This window comes from Apaloderma vittatum, unplaced genomic scaffold (genome assembly GCF_000703405.1).
Source record: "Apaloderma vittatum isolate BGI_N311 unplaced genomic scaffold, ASM70340v1 scaffold44519, whole genome shotgun sequence".
NCBI lineage: Eukaryota > Metazoa > Chordata > Aves > Trogoniformes > Trogonidae > Apaloderma > Apaloderma vittatum.
In genome coordinates this window covers 10,104-22,722 of record NW_009734326.1, presented here as the reverse complement: position 1 = coordinate 22,722, position 12,619 = coordinate 10,104, and the positions used below count along the sequence as shown (strand labels likewise).

The following is a 12,619-nucleotide window of genomic DNA, read 5'->3' as shown; positions in this document are numbered from 1 at the left end:
GTAAGATTGTAGATAAACTGGCTGTTAATTCTAACAAGTGAACAATAGGCAATTACAGATTAAGCTTTTCTAAATTTTTGAGATGTAATGCTTTATGTAAAATAGCAGTCATTAAAATACTGCTTTGGGTCCCTGCTTTGAAAGTGGACCTGAAGTAGTACTGTGGCTTAGGTGAGTATTTTAGTCAGTAACCTGTCCCAGGGTGCAAGTATCTGTCACCCACTTCAGCATTCATAGTATGGGAAGGTGAGTTACATCATCTAGGAGTCAACAACCGTAGTGCTCCTTAGGCCACTGACTTCACTGAACCACTGACGAGCATGAACATCCAGATCAGACTGGAAAAGAATCACTGCAAGTCCTGTCTTTAAGGGTAGAATCTAGTCTTCGTGTTTACCTTTCTTGAAATATCCAGCTCTGGATAAAATAAAACAAGGAGGTTTTGAAGTCTGTCACACCTCCATTTGAACTGAAAAGGTAATGCGATATACATCTTTTCTATATATAAAGCAATCAGTCTCAGAAGCAAAAAGATAAGTGACTTAAACATTCCTTCACCTCTAACTTCAAATCTTACCTTTTTTTTCCTTTTTTTTTGTTTCACAGTATATTCACTCAGCTGGAATCATCCACCGGGTGAGTTCACTCATTGCAATAATAATGATAATGAATGGAGTGTGTCCCTCTGTGCATCAAACATGTTACTAAGACACAGTTACACTTTAAAAGGTTAAAATCATATTTGACTAATTCTCTCTGTTCTGCTACAGGACCTGAAGCCCAGTAACCTAGCCGTAAATGAAGACTGTGAATTGAGGGTAGGTACCATGCTATTGTAAAGAAGAATGTTGTAAAAGCCCTCAAGGTGACAGTTTTCTGAGAAAACATTAATGGAATCAGAAATAAAAATGGTAGCTAATCTCAGCTGTTTGCTTCTGTTGCTCCCCTGGCCTAGAAAACCCATTTCCATGAACATGTGTTTTGTCCCAAATGTTAATGTACTATGAACACAAGTATCTTTGCAAAAATGTTCATCCGTGGTTCCTCACAGATGGTACGTAGGCTAATAATTTGGCCTATGAGTGAGTACTTAACTGCGTATGTCTTGAAAGTCTGACCTCTGATATGTCTCTGCATCTGCCGTGTTTAGATGAAGCCTTGTAACACCTTCTGGTTTTATACCTACAGAATATACAAGCTAAGATAATTAATGGTATGAGAAGATACCAGTATTACCAGTTACAGTACCAGTTACGGGCAGTAAAAACAAACAAAAAGAACCTTGCTATTTTAGTGTACGTGTCTCTATAAATATGTATCTTTGCTTATCTATGTGGTACAGTATCACATAGTAAGTGTGAGAGTCTGGAGAAGGAAAAGATGTCTTCTAGTTTTCTAAGCCTTTAAGCCTTAGAATGACAGCCAGCAACATCTTTCTCCCTGTGACTGACACTCTGATGTAATCACTTTATTCCAGCTGCAAGGGATGTTAAGATTCCGAATACTACAAGATCAGCAAAAAATCACGGCAGTGAATAAGAGCAGTGCAGTTAGGTTCTCGCACTAATCTGGATCTGTGGTGAGAAACTGCAGTTCCTGCTTGATTTATTGACACTTGCAGATGCTCAGCAAGTTTCATGATTATCCCTTTAATGTCTGCATGCATGTGTGTTCAGCATCTGTGAAATTTTATGGGTCATCTGGGTCTGATCCAAAATATGTGCTCTATTTTTATACCATAAGTAAAGGAGACTTTTAATCTATTTTCTATTATTATAGTACCTGTGCACCTCCCTGCCTAGCATTTGTTACACTGCGCTTTGGTTTGTTTATTTTGGTAGCTTTACTTCCTCTGATACCAAATTATTTTCTGATAGAACAAACTAGTGGATCTTTCTGGGTAGAAACAAAAGGAAATAGAAGAAAAAGAAGGAAAAAGTGCATGTACACAATTGTTAGAAAGAATCAGCTATTAAAGAAAAATATTGCCAAAACCCTTATAAAAATAAGGACATTAGTGTTTGAGTTTTGTGCCATTATTCGTGACTTACTTGCCTCCTGCTTTTATTTTTGCTTATTTAGGAAATAAATCATGCTTCCAAAGTATAGTCGAAGTAAAGACGTTAATGTATTATTTATATCTTAATATTTTTTTAGGCTTTTTATAATTTCAGATTGGATTATAACTGAGGAATTTTGAGTGATACTCTTAAAATTTTCTTATTCCCAATGGAAGAGATTAGCCATCAGCTTAATAAATAATCCTGGATCTCATCACGGCAGGTTGCCACTGATCTTAGTTCATATTTCTATTTGAAGAGATGCTAATTAGCTCAGATGCCTGACTTAACGAGCAGTGCTGAGGCTTAACGTGTTCTTTCACCACAGTCTCCCTTAGAGTTAGGGATACTTTTTAGTTCCGTAAATAGTGGGGGACAGACTAATCAAAATAATAGAAAGCAAAGGAATGAGCAGGAAAAATTGACTTGAATTAATTTCCTGTCAATGTTAAGTTTACGAGGGAGAACATACGGAATGGAACATTTTGCTATCAGGCCTGTGAGTAATATGTGTATCTAAACAGAGCTCCTTTTTGTTCTGGCAGGGAAGTTCATCTGAAAGCAGATGATGTACGAGTTAAATCTACCTTGTTACGCATAATGTATGTTTCTCTCCTAGTGGCATCTGAATGATGCGTGATTTGGGTAAATGCTCAGATAAACACAAGAGGGAAACCACAGAAATTCTGCAGATTTATGATCAGCTCCTGTGCTCTTTAAATGTTTAAATGGCCAGTGGCACTTGTCATCAGCATTTTACACAAACATTCCTCGTTGATAATGCTTCATTTTTAGTATTTTTTTTTAGCAACGGTGCTTATTTTTACCAAGTGAATGCCAGTGGGAAATTGAACTTGAGGCAAAACATGAAGTTTGCCTTAGAGGACAAAGGGCCAGGTTTGTAGCAGTGGAAGCATCGTTATGCAGAGCTGTGGGCTGCAGGGATACAGCAGGGAGGGCAGGTGAGCTGCTCTGCAGAGCGTTGCTGTTACTTCATCGATGGTGAGGGACTAGGGATAAACTCAGAAGTGAGTGATGAGGAAAATCAGTACCTATGACAAAAGCGAAAAGTTTTTTTTAAAAAAAAGGAAATTATTATTTATGTTATTTTATTTTTATTCTGTAGATTTTAGATTTTGGTTTAGCTCGACAAACTGATGATGAAATGACCGGATATGTTGCAACAAGGTGGTACAGAGCTCCAGAAATTATGTTAAACTGGATGCACTACAATCAAACAGGTAAACTGTGGCGACTTGAATTCTGCTACAGCTGGATTTAGTGAAAGTTTTGAACCGAGAGACATCTCTGTTTAAGGATCTCTTTGATTCATCCTACACATTTCTCTCTCCATTTTTTGGCAGTTGACATCTGGTCAGTCGGATGCATCATGGCAGAACTACTGAAAGGGAAGGCCCTATTTCCAGGAAATGATTGTATCCTTAATGTAAAACATAAAATGACTTGAGTGTTACTATGGAAATGGTTTTGAGGTAACAAACTCCTAAACCAGTAAATTTTTTCTGGTCTTTCAGTTTAGTGTATATGACAGCTGAATATGAGACCCACCAGTAGGAAAAAACTCAGTAACAGATGTTCCTAAACAACAATAATTTACATTTATTCTTTGTTCTGTATCTGTATTTAAATAATAACCTAGTTACAACGGAGCAGATTTTTTCCATATGTGTATCTTGCTGAAATAACATACATTAAAACTGAAGCTGAATAAAGGCAGTACTTTCTGATCAGCTAAAAATTTTTTCTTTTAAATAGAACTGCTTTTAGGCTGGCAGTTCCTAAAATTAAGAAATTAATTTCTAAATAATTAGTGAATTAATAGACGTATTGTATCCTGTTGTAGAAAAAGCTAGCAGTTCCAGAAATGCTACAGGAGCAACAAAACCCTCTCTTTTTCTTCAGCATTCTGCTATGGTTCCTGCGGGAGTGTCAGGGATTTCTGTTGGCGTTTCCTGTGCTGGCAGGAGAAGAAAAGAGCTGTTGCTGAGGAAAGCAATAAAATAATAAAAGAAAACTGAATTCAAACACATAATGAGAAATGAGGAAACAACTGCATCAGGGGAGGAAAGCTTTTAGTATGAGAAACAAAGACACATTCTTCAGTAGTGAATATTGACATTTCTTGCTACTCTGAAACCCCTAAAAAGCAAACGCTTCTGCCTAAACTAAGCTGATGCCAGGCGCAAAACAACATGACATTAGAATTGCCTGAGAAACTGTTAAGAGAGCCGAGACACCAAGTCTCCCCACTGACCTTTCTGTTGTGCTCAGCATCATTAAGCTCAATTGTAAGCACAGGCATTGTCCAGATGTTCATCATCTGGATGGTGACTGTGCCTCAGACTGTTTGATTACATGATATGTGGTATTAGAAAAAACAATACATCTAGTTTTCAAGAAAAAAGGTATTTTTTTGCTGTTATAAGATATTGTGTACAATTATGTTATTCCATCCATTTAAATAAAGCTATAAAATAACCTTGACCCTCTAGGAAAAAATGTAATATAATTTACAGGACATGCATGACAATGCAAAAGGAAAGTCTTTAATCTCAGGATATATATATAAAAGAATTTTAAAGCTGCCAAATGAGAACGTTCCACCTACCAGCCCTCAGATTAGTAATGTAGCCCTGTGTGCTGTACCATCTTAGTCTGTTCTTCAGAAATCCCTCACATCACTGAAGCATACATGTTCTATTAAACTGAAGCTTAAGACCATGCTAAATTGGGAACTAGGACAGGAAAGCAGTATTTTGCGTGCACTTTTCTCATATACAGGTACACTTGACAGATGCATGTGGTACAATAAGGAATTTGATATTCCAGGGCTAAGCTTAAGCAGGTATGAATTGGTATCCTTCCATGAACTACGATGAAATTGTCTTGCTGAATAGTTTTAAATATCTTAACTATCTGTGTGAAAGCTCTGTAGTTCTTTAAACCCAGAAGGACCATGTGCGCTTTATTTCCCTGAAATAATGCAGATATCGATCAACTAAAGAGAATAATGGAAGTTGTGGGCACACCCAGTTCTGAACTTCTGAAGAAGATATCATCAGAACATGTGAGTTCACAGCTTCATTTGGTTACCTGACTTTCCATTGTTCTTTTCTCTAATTGGCATCGTATGTCACTGGCTGTGTTACACAGATGCTACGATTTGGAAATGAGCAAACACTTTAAAATGATCTCTTCGTTTTTGTTGCTAGAATGCCTCCATTCAAAAAATATTCTTCTTAGAGGTACCCAAATGCCTTGACTGTCGGCTAAATTCATTTTGATACTTGTTCCCATGTACTCAGTTTTTGAAAGGAGTTTTGCAATTGGTCCTGATGATCTTTTGTTTTGCTGCGATACTTACAGTAAAAAACCTGATGTGCAGAGCCTTATATTGTTGGTATTAAATCTGATGTTTCTGTAATTTTTATTCTCTCTGTTGTATCTAAACAGATATGGGTGTTCTGCTCTAGAGCTCTTACTTGGATCCCTGTTTTGAAATTTGTATTCGTCTCTCTGAATGCTTGTGTGTGGTCCAATTTCATGATAACATCTGCAATTAATGGTGTGATTTTTAACTCTCCATATGACTTCTTCAGAATAGCAATCGAGTAAAGGAACAGTTTCCACTTTGTTTCTCTGCTAAAGCTACACATAAAGGATTCACTTCAAGCACTAACTATGGATATCCAGCTGAGTAATGGAATGTGATGTTGATTGTTAAAGGCAGGTGACGGGATAGTGTAAAAATTCAAGTAAACAGCAGCATAGAGATACCTCCTGAGCTGAAGTTGTTTTCTTAAACCTTTTCTGTACAGACCTCAGACTAATACTAATGGCTATTTTTCAGCTTGTGTTTGTGTTGATGGATTTTCTTTGAACTTACTAATGAATACACTGATGCGTTAAGTAAGCAGGAGCTGTAGGAGAGCCAGAGCAACACTGTTTTTCTGGAAAATCCAAGCATAACAAAACCTCATCAGTGCAAGCCCGCGCAGACCCCCAGAGTTTGTGGCTAGCCAGCACCTGGGAATGGAGAAGGATCTATCCGTGTGCCAGGGACTCAGTCAACCAGCAAATCTCAGACTGCACTGTCCTAGGTGTAGGTCCTTGTGTAACCTCTTGGGTCCTTGTGGAGCTTTTACGTATTATTAAGATCCTGCATCTTTTGCAGTAAGATGATCAGAGTAGTGTATACAAATGTGTCCGTTTGTGAGGTTTTTGATTATGAGATTAAGGACCTCAAATATTTCCTGGAGATAATGTCCACTTTTGTCTTTAATTTCCTGTGTTTCAGGGCATACCTCAGTGAGCTACAGGAGTCCTGAAGCTGTTTTACCAGGGCTAATTATACCTTTAGAGCATAGGGAGAGCACAAAAACCAAATTAATGAATGGGTGCTGCTAGGTCACCTCTAGGCTGCTGCTGCCTGGTTAGAGGAGCGAGGTCAAAGCAGATACGTACCTTACTTGGAGGTACTTGTCTCTTGCAAGAGACAGCCTATTCTGTTCCTTTGTTCTAGTTCTTCTTTACCTAGTAGTTTGGCCTTATTGTTTAGATATTTCTTAAAGCAGCTTGCAGTCTTGGACAATTTTCTTCTGTTCCTGTAACAGCAAGGTCAGAGGTTTTCTGAAAGGCCAAGCCTATTTTCAGTTATAAGTAGAGGATTCAAGAATTGAAAACTAAAAGATCAGCCTCATGGGATGTTTCACTACAAGTTACTGAGCTGTATTGTCAGTCTTTCATGTTAGTGTGGATTTAAATGGCAAGTGCATTTCATTATTTTGAGAATAATTTAAATGTCTGTATTCTGTTGGTTGTGTTTCTGTGGTGAATATGTAGGCAGAGGGGACAGGTTGATGAATATACTTTGATAGGTCTGTGTTGTTTTCAGAAGACTTCTGGGCAAGGTTGGAGATAATTCTGACCATATCTTGTTCAGTCATGTTTGGATTAGTAATGTTAATTGATGTCCGTATAGAAACAAATAATCCATAAATCCACAGATGTTTGTTGTAAGATAAATTCACCTCTTGTTTCTACCCTAGCTGGTTGCTTCCATGCAGGACTGTGTGACAGCTCTTCTTTGCTCTGCTGTTCATGCATATGTATAAACTAATGTCCTTGAAGACTTAACTCTGATAGGAGCTGCGCACCCTGACCACCTAGCAGGTGTTTGCTGCCTCTATGAACTTTGGGGCATAAAATAGGTGGAGTGAAGCCTACGTTTGACTCATCTTTAAACATTGTTCTCTGTTTGACTGCTATGGCTGCTAAGAAAAAAATCATCCTCTCATAACGCCTTGCTGTCAGCCCCCATAATAAAGAGGAAAAATATAGTTTGAACAGATTGGGGACATAACGCATGAAGGTTTGCTTCTTTTAGTAAGATTCTCAAATGTGTAACTAATGGTAGTCCAGAGTTATGTTAGAATATGCATACATCTTAGGAAAAGCAGAAAAAATAAGTAGTCCTGCTGTGTTAAATTAGAACACAATTTGAAAAGAAAATGCTATGTAATGATTTAAAATATCTCTATATCAGTTCATTGTAGCTGCAGGAACTAAGATGATGACAGAGAGGACTGTGTACGGAACACGATCCTGAAGACAGTTCCACAGTTCTCAATGCCATAGCTCATGTGAAGCCTTGGAGCTGCTCAGTGTGTGCAGAACTTTATTTCCTCTGCTGTCTTCAGTAGGCTAAGGATGCTTAGTTGGCCTCCTGCAGATGGTTTCCTTCTAACAGGATTGCTGAGTGTGCAGTGACGTGTCCCTATAACACAAATGTATTTTAAAAGATTTAAGATTTGTTCAAAGATCAGCTGGGTTTTTTTACAGATTTGTGGACAGCCATTTGCCTCTTCTTTAAACTGTTCCATTTCAGAATTCCCTTTCTGTCTGCTCCCAGCCTTTAAGACCAGCATTCAACCTCTTCTCTTGCTGACAAACATTTACCTATCTACCTGAGCCCAGAATTTTGTAGCTCATGTAATGTGAGGCACCATGATGACATCTGTGTCTTTGATATGCAGCCAGGCTTTTCCTGGCTGAGTTTGGATAAGCCTTTCAGAGCCACAGTGAGAAGGCAAGCTATAAATTCTGTTAAATAACTGAAGATCTGCACCCTAGGAATATCGGGATTTTTTTCTTCCATTAGTGAAACTGCTGCTCAAGAGTAGGGAGGAAGGAAGGAAGGAAGGATGCAGTTGCATTACACCACTTTGCTGAGGGATAACTGAAAGATGATTTAGGTTGCAGTTTCTGGTTAAACGTTACCTGAGGATATACTGCAATGAACCAGTTGGTGTAGGTGAAAACATAAGTCCTAAGGCATAACCTTTAGAGGAAGGAATACCTGTTTAAAACTCTCTTACTTAGTGTGCAATATTCAGGAATGACTGTTTAGGACAAAGTCGTACATTATGGTTTTATGTGAAGAAGGTCTCCCATGTATAAGAAACATGTCAAATAGTACCTCTTTTTTAGAGTGATATTGTTACCGTTGGGCAAAAGTTAACCTCTGTGTGTGTAATATGTGTATTGATTTATTCCTAGGCAAGAAAGTACATTGAATCTCTTCCACATATGCCTCAACAGGATCTGAAAGCAGTATTTCGTGGTGCAAATCCATTAGGTAAGAAAGTCAGACCAATACAGTTGAAATCTTTCTCTAACATGTGAACTCAAGTCTTGTTTTTCTGCATGATCCCATGTAACAGTGATCAGACCAGCAAGAACATCATGGCTTAATGTTTCATCCAGAGACTGTTATCCCACAAAGCTCATGGTTTTTTGTTTCTGGTGGAGATGATGGGAACCTCTTAAAGGAAAACAGTCTGTGAATGAAAAGCAAAAGCTAGCTATATATAGCAGGAATAAGTAAAAATGTCACAGGGTCTAGATTAAAGACATCACTTCTGGCTCAGCAAGGCCATAAGCCATAAATTGCTGGCAAGCAGAAGAATATATCGGAAAGCACAGCTCTTTGAATGACCCTTTGGAGTATTATTTCCTAGGAACATATTAGCCATTGTTGGACACAGGATACTGGACTAGGCAGACCTTTGGTCTTAACCAGAAGTCTGGGTCTCTTTAGCTTGGAGAAGAGAAGGCTGAGGAGTGACCTCATGAATGTTTATAAATATGTAAAGGATGAGTGTCAGGAGGATGGAATGATTGGACAGGGGGCAACAGATACAAGCTGGAACATAGGAGGTTCCACAAAAACATTAGAAAAAATTTTTTCACTCTGAGGTGACAAAGCACTGGCACAGGCTGTCCAGGGAGGTTGTGGAGTCTCCTTCTCTGGAGACATTCAAAACCTGCCTGGACATGTTCCTGTGTGACCTACTGTAGGTGATCCTGCTCTGGCAGGGGGGTTGGACTAGATGGTCTTTCAAGGTCCCCTGCAGCCCTGAACATTCTGTGATTCTGTGAACCCGCACAATGGTTTTTGTATTGAACCAAGTGATTTCACGTGACATGGCAAAGGAGACGTTTGAGTCGCTGGAGTCATCTTACTACAGTGTCTAGTGAGTTCCATTGAGTGCATATTAAAACATTGCATATGGGGAAGTATTGTGAATTCAAATGTTTTTAAGTATTTCTGTGTATTAAAAACCAATTTTACTTTTACAAATACAAGTAGCTATGAATGCCTTCTTATAAAAAATGGGATTGATTTGCATGAGGTACATCAGAGCATGCTACATGTTAATATCATAAAGGCAAATCAATGGCAATGCTTATAGGAAGGCACTAAAAGTCATTTTTCTGTAGTACTTTAAATAGCTATGATAAACTTTTCACATAAAACCAATTTCAGCCTTACAGGTCTCCCTCATTTCTGATATTCTGCAACTGTTGACTTAGACATACTTTCTGTTGGCTGGGTCCTTTGCACTTCGTGGTTTTCGTCTGATGATTTCACTGGTGGAGCTAATTAAAAGAGTAATCTCGCATTCACAATTTTAAGTTACTTAAGTTTGCACTGATCGGGACAACACAGGATATTTAACTTTAAAGCACACAGAGATCTCTTCAGAATGAGGGGCCTTGGATGTCTGAAGAGGCAAATCTGATCTCAAATAGACTATAATGAACCTTTGTGCATACCACAAGCAAAACAGAAGCTACATTCAGCTCTGAAAATTGTGCTTACAGGATAACATCTTTAAAACCTGTTTGTCATATTGCCAAATTTTGTGGGCTTGCCAATAATGTTAACTCTGTTTAAGGTAACTGAGAATAGATTGTGTACAAACAGTTGACTGCTCTTTTACTTCTAGATGTCTTTTCTGGCTTTGAACCCTGTTTCTTTTTTCCCTTAGCTGTAGATCTTCTTGAGAAGATGCTAATATTAGACAGTGATAAAAGAATTACTGCCTCGGAAGCCCTTGCACATCCATACTTTGTACAGTATCATGATCCAGATGATGAACCTGAGGCCGAGCTGTACGATGAGTCAATAGAGAATAAGGAGCGAAACATAGATGAATGGAAAGGTAATAGAATTGCACGCAGCAGTTAATACCTGTAGCAGGACAAAACCTTACTTAAATAACAGTTTTCCTCTGCTTCTAACCAGAGAAATCTGAAATCTTAAGCCTCAGGAAAACAAGATAAGCCCATGTGTGTGCTTGTGGGAGTGGAGATGTGGAAAGGGTTCTGTTTCCTCTCTAGATTTTTCTCCCTTCCCCCCATTCTGTCATCTCCTCGCTAGATTGCTTGTAGCAAGCCTAATCTTAACTAAAAGCTGATGCTAGTTACCAAGTAACCACACATTCTGTCTTGCTTTTAGTTTTTCTAGGTCATATCCTCAGATGAAGTAACTTTCCTAGGGCAAGTGACAGTATCTGGGATTCTGTTCTGGCTTTCTTCAGAACCATAAACTAATATTTTCCACATAGATGTGTATTTTGTTAATCATTCATTAGATAGCCAAGCAGTTTGGTTTAGTAGATAAACTAAGTACGGGTCTTGTTTGAGATGAGGGTTGATGATTTTACTTGGGCATGACACCACAAAGCCGATTCTTGAGAAAAAATGCAACAGCTTTTTTTATTAGTTAATTCCACACTTGCGTCATGATCATATTGCGCAACCGTACCACGGAAGTAACATGGCTAAACATTTAGATTGCAAGTATACTGAAAAGTACAGTCCAATTTCATCATTGTCTCATGAGGACATAACATGCTAAAAATTCCTTACTAGACATTTTAAACTCAAAGTAATGCCCTAGAAAAATAATTATTCCTGTTTATCAATAAAGCCCTTTCCTTGGTTTAAGATGAAAAATGTGTTCTATAAAATAAATGTTCCTCTGTTTGTATTTGTATATTCTATAACTTCTACTCCAGAAAGGTTTGATTAAAATATATTGTCATAGTAGGTAAGTTTATGATGAAAAACACTGACCTCTCATGTCTTACTCATACCCTTCCACTTGTGTCGTGTTTCATGCTGGGCGTTGCAAGGAAGATAAGCAGACTGACTACAGCAAATACATCTTAAAGAAAGATAGGAGTGGGGTGATGGGTCTCTCTATGATAAAGCAACCTCCAAGAGCCTTGAAAAGGGTTTTCTAGAGGCCTACTGGGTCTGTAGGAACAAGGGGAATTGGCTGGTACCACTTCTTACACATGCTCTCCTCTGCAAAACCTAGCGGCGTACAGCACTGCCCATACATCTTGTTTATCGAAAGGCACGTTCAATTTTCTGCTGTACTTATGAGAGGATGATTTGTTTTCTGCTACTTTTTCAGTTGACTGAGTCTTTAATAGGGAAGCGTAACAATTTCCAAGTCATGAAGCTGATTTCTTTTTGTGATGAAACTCTGTTGAAATTATTTCACGAACAATCTTAGCTTAACACCTTCTGAACTGAAATTAGGACATGGAGGTAAACTCTCTACGAATAACAGTATCATATATTTTTACATCACTGTCGTTGCTGGAACTGCATGTCAAATTCTTTCTTTATACAGGGGCAGAAAAAAGGCTGGAGACAAAAAATCTTAGAACTGACACAGGACATGCAGCTCTTACTCCTGGCCATATTTTTATCTTGGGGAATAAACATTTATTTATTTTTTTCAACTAGAGTATGTGTCACTTGTAAGTAAGAGGACATGAAAGATGACCATTTGCATAATGTGCATTGCTGATGAAATATTGACCCAGTTTCTCGAGATGGCAATGATATATTTCTTCTTACATTCAAATTAAAAGTCAGTGGCACTTGATCCCAAGAGGGACTAAGCACCAATGTAAAATGAGATTTCAGATGCTTTGTCTTACACGTGATGCACTTAAGAGTTTCCCTGGCCTCAGTTGCACACTGCTGAGGCTAGTGCATGTTTAATCCGTTAGAAAATGTTTCTGAATTTCAAGAGGCCAAGAGTATGCTATTCAAAGTTGAATGCTATGCATTCTCTCCCTTAGCTGTTGCTCCAGTTGCATGTATCTCAGTGTAACATTTGTGCTCTCTGCTGAGTAGGTGGCACAAGACTGGGTAAGGAGCTTTCTAAACAT

At 38.3% G+C, this 12,619-nt stretch overlaps 1 protein-coding gene across 1 annotated transcript in view; it reads left to right on the top strand.

Moving 5' to 3' along the window:
• Positions 1 to 606: 606 nt before the first annotated feature.
• Positions 607 to 12,619, top strand: part of LOC104279040 (mitogen-activated protein kinase 11-like) — a gene marked incomplete at its 5' end in the record, with an annotated part of 13,741 nt that continues 1,728 nt past the window's right edge. The window contains 7 exons of the mRNA XM_009876203.1: positions 607 to 636; positions 771 to 818; positions 3,187 to 3,301; positions 3,425 to 3,496; positions 5,069 to 5,148; positions 8,640 to 8,718; positions 10,415 to 10,588. Of these exons, the coding sequence (XP_009874505.1) occupies positions 607 to 636; positions 771 to 818; positions 3,187 to 3,301; positions 3,425 to 3,496; positions 5,069 to 5,148; positions 8,640 to 8,718; positions 10,415 to 10,588 (598 nt within the window). The remainder of the gene's footprint in view (positions 637 to 770; positions 819 to 3,186; positions 3,302 to 3,424; positions 3,497 to 5,068; positions 5,149 to 8,639; positions 8,719 to 10,414; positions 10,589 to 12,619) is intronic.